At 35.1% G+C, this 6,000-nt stretch overlaps 1 protein-coding gene across 1 annotated transcript; it reads right to left on the reverse strand.

Annotated features, from left to right (window-relative positions):
* Window positions 1-476: 476 nt before the first annotated feature.
* On the reverse strand, window positions 477-2,794 carry LOC128885015 (uncharacterized). Its single transcript, XM_054138749.1, is given in 4 exon segments — window positions 477-600; window positions 675-751; window positions 1,965-2,069; window positions 2,729-2,794. Coding segments are annotated over 4 exon segments (372 nt in total).
* Window positions 2,795-6,000: the final 3,206 nt, after the last annotated feature.

Raw genomic sequence — 6,000 nt, forward strand, 5'->3', positions numbered from 1 at the left:
GTGTACTTAGCTCGAAGATACTTGTACATACTGTATTATGTTTCATTATTTTTTTATACAATACACATATTTGAAAAATATCGCGAGAATTTTCTTCGAAACACCCCATGGCCCTGACAACAAAGTATCCTCAGTTCAATTTCTGTGAGCTCTTCCACTTCCGTATTCAATTTTTAAATATATTAGTCTATTTATTAAAGAAAACAATTGTGAAAAGAATTCAGTGGAAAGGTCAATCATGAATCAGAACTCATCCATACGTAAGTCATCAAGAAAATCATTTTTCGTAAATCTCAAAAAACAAAATAATAAATATTCAGTTATAAGAAAAATTCAGGTGTAGGTTTTTCTAAACATCGTTTAATTTAACGTAACTATAACAATCAACAAGTATATACAATAATAACAGAACAATCTTAATACTTATGCGTAGTATTCTACAAACGTTGTCAGTGTAAAGAAGTCAGTCCAAAGTGTCACCATTCTTCGATGTGCTGGTGTCCATCGTCCTCCTCTTCGTGTTTGACATGATGGATCTTCTTCACGTGCGTGTGGTAATGTTTGTGAATCAATTCAGGCACGTGGATGATGAAGTGTGTGCTGAAATAAAGTCACACCAACGATGAATTTTAAGTACGAAACGGTAAGTATTGAAGTTCGATTGGAATATTTACTGTTCGTGATGGCCACCGCCAGGATGAGGCATCGAAGACACTAGGGCAAAGGACACGACCAGGACGAAAAGAAAAACCTGCAACGGAAATCAAAGTGATGTGAATCGAAGATCGAAGAACAGGTGAAAAGTTCCTGCATAGTAGATCGCAAAATTTCTGTCTCATTAATTTAAAAAAAAAGTAAGAGGCAAAATGATACTAAATTCAATTTCAATTATGGTACAACTCAATAAAAAATCGTTTTTTAATGAAATAATCGTAGGACGAATATTTATCTAAGTTCGTTCGTTTTCTAACGAAACGGAGAGTTACTCGAACCAGAATCATAATACCCAGGAAAAAATGCGAACGGTGAAACCTTGATTAGATGATTGGATCTGTCTGAAACGGAACAAGATCAGGTTACAAGTTCAGGTGAAAGCGTTCAAGGTATGATTAACTGGATCGCCGTTTATCGTTTCCATTCGGTGAATTGATCGAGTCTCCGAGCAACACCTTCTATTGTTTCAGATCTAAACTACATCTAAACTTAATGATCCTCTATTGTCGCCACTAAAACGATTTCACAAACAGCGAAAGTTTCAATGAATTCGAGGTATTATAAATAGAAATCACGTTGGAAAGAGTTGTTTTTGTATCGAATTTGAAAATTAATTATAAATATGAAAAAGATACAGGAATGTTTTTAATCCCAAGGGTTTTCTACTCTTAAGCTTTCTGCCCTCTTCAAATTTCATAATTGTTAATTAATTGTTAGCTACCTTTTGATCGCATTAATTCAACACATGCCAACACATTTCATTCACGATTAATAAATTAACCAACACTTCCACACAACCCAACATAATTCACAAATATTAATGCAATTTTAACGAATTAATTTATAGTATGAATGCATTGAATATTAATTTTTATTTTTACTACAAGTGTAAATTCTTATAATGTAACTTACAATTTTTGCCATGAATGTAAATTCTCATTAGCCATGTAAATTTGTATTTGAATGAAAAATTGATAATTTTAAATGGCTTTCATAAAATTTGAAGAAAGTGCCGAGCTTTAAGGGTCAAAAGCTTTCATTGCCACAACTAATAAACATGTTATTTCTGTATGATTCACTATATTCTCCTCGCGAATGTGTTAAATCACCGATAAGCCAAACGTTTTTGTGAACTTGGAAATAAAAAATCGACACCCACGCGTGTTCGAAGCTTCTCCATGTCTTTGGCGTCCGCTCTGAGAAGGATCCTAACGTTTCCCGAGGCTGCTGCTGTCTTGGTACTAAAGTACGCAACCCAGACGGGCCTTTTAAACGGAAACATAATCAGTGAACGGTACAGGAACAAGTAAAATGTTTCCTGCAAGCACCCCACCCAACCCTATATTCGCTCTCACCTGGAATCATACGTAATTTCACGTTGCACCTTCTATCATTGACGTAGACATCGTAGCCTTCGTCGAAACAGGAACACTATTTTTATAATATAATTCAACATAGTATCTAATCCAGTCATTAACCCATTCAATTTATTTCAATATAGTTCATTTAAATGATTTTGTTGTTATACAAGAATTAATTCGATGCTAACACATATTCAATTTTTATATGGAATAAGTGCTCTGTCTAATTTTCAATCTTAAAATATAATAAATAATTTAAGTGGTTTTTCGTTTATTTATTCTTGATCTTTCCTAATTTAAGATTCATTTGTAAACTAATCAAATAAATGATCATGAACCTAGAAGATACTGTTGTTGATCATCGATTTGGAATTGTGATCCAAAGTTGTAATTGTTAATTTTAAATAGTACTTGAAGAAAAACTTTTAAGTAAAACATTTTTACTCTGCCAATCTAGAACAGTCTAGAAGCGCCACTTTGGTGTTCGTTAGGAGAGAAAGGATCTTCTCTACAAATCCAACGAGATCAAGAATGATAGCCGTGATAGTTCGTTTTCTCAGACTACATAGTTTCATCACGTTTTCAATAAAAGCGTCGTTTAATATCATTCACACGTTTCACGGCGCCTCTTGTTACCGCGATTCTAAATTTACCGCGACTGTTTCTTCATTTCTAGCACGCTGCTGAATCACGTGCTTCCGGACACTTATTGCTGACATTACGCTGGCTATTTGTTTAACTCGGAAGCCATCGTTTTGTAGCGTGCTTCATATATAATTGCGCTATTAGTTACGATGATTTTCTCTTCAATGTACTCCCTGCGCCTCTTGATGAAGATGTTGAGGTGCATCGAGTATGCAAATTGAATGTTCGTTAATGTTAACTAATTGTTACTATTATACTAACGCCCCTTCGAGAACCTTCGATTCCTCTAGAGCTCAAACTGACTTTCTCCCATTCGAGTTACTTCGGTTACGTCGCTCTTATTCTTGTCAACACCTATATTTATAATAATCATCAGTTCTGCTCGTAACTCAAATCAAATGTTCTATAAACAGTACCTTATTAATAAAATAAACGTGTAATTTATGTTACCTTCAAGTATACTATCGATAATTACTTAGTGGAATAGATTTTAGAATTTCTAGAATAATATTAGCAATATTTTCTTTGCACTATTCTTATTTGAAAGTATCTAAGAGGCTGAGAATATAGAAGCAATTAAAGAATTTAATAAGAAATTTCTTAAACGTGAAAGGCAAACGTTCTGATCGAAGTGTACAATAAAAATTCGCATGTTTTCGTTTATGCTACGCCTATGAAGCGATGAAAGTAAAACGTAGGATTAAGATTTTTTCTCAAAGGAATGGATTCCCCACTACTATGTGAGGTACAAGTTGGAATTTATTTCAGTATTTCCTCCATTAAACAAGTGTGTCGATGACTGAAACTTTTAAAAAAGTACACCCACGAGAATCTACAAAATTAAAAAGTGAAACAAGGTTAAAAATTTAATTTCTCATATTTTATTTTCCAGACAGCAATTATATTTCAATCATAAATAATACCAGTTGTACCTCCATCGATTTCCAATCGTTAATTTTCCACTTTCGAATCTTTCATATGCAAAACAAGGTCTAAAGTGTGATAGTGATGGAAATTACGCGAAAACTTTGAATTTCCGTAACAGGCGACAGACAAGTAAAATCAATTTATAATTTTTAAGAAATGAGTTAATACCCCTATGAAATGAGTTGTTACCCCGATTTTAAAGTTTCAAAATCCTGGAGGAATAACGTTATTTATTATAATAGTTCCAGAGTTTAAATTCTAGAGGCTTAACCATGTCATTAACGATAAAATAATTTTCAAAATCACTTCCCTTCGATTCTTGACTTATTATTTAAAAAACTCTAATCTGTGATGTTACCACTATATTTATTGAATAACAAAACACCAGATTGGTTTTAATACTAATTTTCAATCATAACAAGAGTCAACAAACTCCTAAAAGTTAGTCGAACTCCCCAATACCAATCATTAGGTTTTCATTCGAAGATCGATCATCAGGCGCGATCATGCATGGACGGAAGAAAATGTAGACATCGTCCGTCATAGATCAAGGCCAACATCCGTATTCGCGACGATTCAGCACGCGGAGTGTACGAGTGAAATCGTCCTCCTCCGTGCAACCATAATAACATCTGATCTCTTTCACTTTCAGCTTACTTTCCATTTCAAACTAATCCCTGCGCCAGCGATTATCGTTACAAAAAAATGTTCCTATTACTGGGAACAGGTTCGCCTCGATTGTACGTCATCCTGATCTTCTGGATGGAGCACTTCCTGCAACGGTTAGCGACCAATAAAATGAAGAATGCGACTGGACTGGTCAGAATTAGGATTGGCGATCATTCTCGTTTAAATGGAGTTTTTGGGAATTAATTCTGAAGAGGTACTGTTGGCTGTGCGGTGATTTAAGGATTGAAAATGAAGCTATTTAAATATCCTTGAAGATAGTTATTCCAAAAATACTTTAGAAGAAAAGAGAAATTAAATGAAAATTGAATGAAAAGTACAAAAGTATTGTTTCTAACAAATTTTGCATAGATTCATTTCGAAATTAGAAGTTTTTAGAGTAACTGTCGCAAACAAATTTCAATATTTTTATTTTCAAAGCTTAGTTCACTGAATAATCAACAGGACTCTTTAAGAAAATGCTGTCCATGTGGAGAAACTTATCTACGAATTCCATTGGAAGATCAAGGAAGAAGCATGACGTACAAAAACGTACAAAAGTATTTATTAAACAATAACATAAAACAATATTTACAGAGTATGGAATATGTACAAAACGTAACAACAACGCGAGTGGACACTTGCGAGAAGTTATTAAGACAATTAAATACAGCAGGAGACTAAGAGCTAAGTATCGTGCGAATGATCGATGGTACTAATAACAATTAATCATCAGCTTCAGAATATGTTCTTCGATTCATCTACGAAGTATCATTTGTAATTTTTAAAAATAGATCTTGCGGAGAGTCATTTCCAAGTGTCACTATCAAAAAGAAATTAAAATTACTTCCATTGTTATTGAATTGATACTGCAAGTATCTTGAGAGTCTTTCATATTCATTTGAAGCTTCAGCAACATATTTCCTGCGATTCAAGGAAATTGTACCGATCGTCGTGAATCGTTGCTTTAAGTATACTGGCTGTGATAAAGAAATGGGCAAAATTCTCATCTAGATAAAATTAATAAAGTAGACAATTAAAAGAGCAGATAAATCGTTGTTAAGTCGCTATAGTTTTTTCTTTTCGTCATCTGTAATTCGAGTCAAATTTTGCCCATCACTGTGCATTGAATTACGATCGGGAGTCATGTGCATCGATAATCGCGTGATCAAAACGTGACTGGGCGATCGTTGGCTGACTTGACATCGAAAGTCGGTCAAACTGGCCGATAGGAAGCGCGACATTGGCTCCACAATCGATTTTATTTTTTCTTGTGGTAGCCAGAGAAGCCGCCACCACCGTGGCCACCTCCACCGCCTCCGCCGCTGTGGCCACTGGAATACGAATCGAAGCCACCGCCAGAACCATAACCGCCTCCTCCTCCACCGTGGCCACTGGAATAAAAATTGAGTATGAAATCATATGCAATAAAATCTATATCAAATAAAAATTTTACTTTTGATACTGATAATAATTATTAATTAATTTTATAAAACGAGAAATGCTTACCTGCTACCGAAGCCAGATGATATACTGTTACCACCGTAGCCGCTGCCACCAAAAGAATGGTGATCACCACCACCAAATCCACCTCCACCTCCACCTCCATGTCCACTACCTCCAAATCCGCCGCCACCGTGGCCTCCCCCATATCCACCTCCTCCTCCGCCTCCGAAACCTCCGCTAT

Source organism: Hylaeus volcanicus, chromosome 2, assembly GCF_026283585.1.
Source record: "Hylaeus volcanicus isolate JK05 chromosome 2, UHH_iyHylVolc1.0_haploid, whole genome shotgun sequence".
Lineage (NCBI taxonomy): Eukaryota > Metazoa > Arthropoda > Insecta > Hymenoptera > Colletidae > Hylaeus > Hylaeus volcanicus.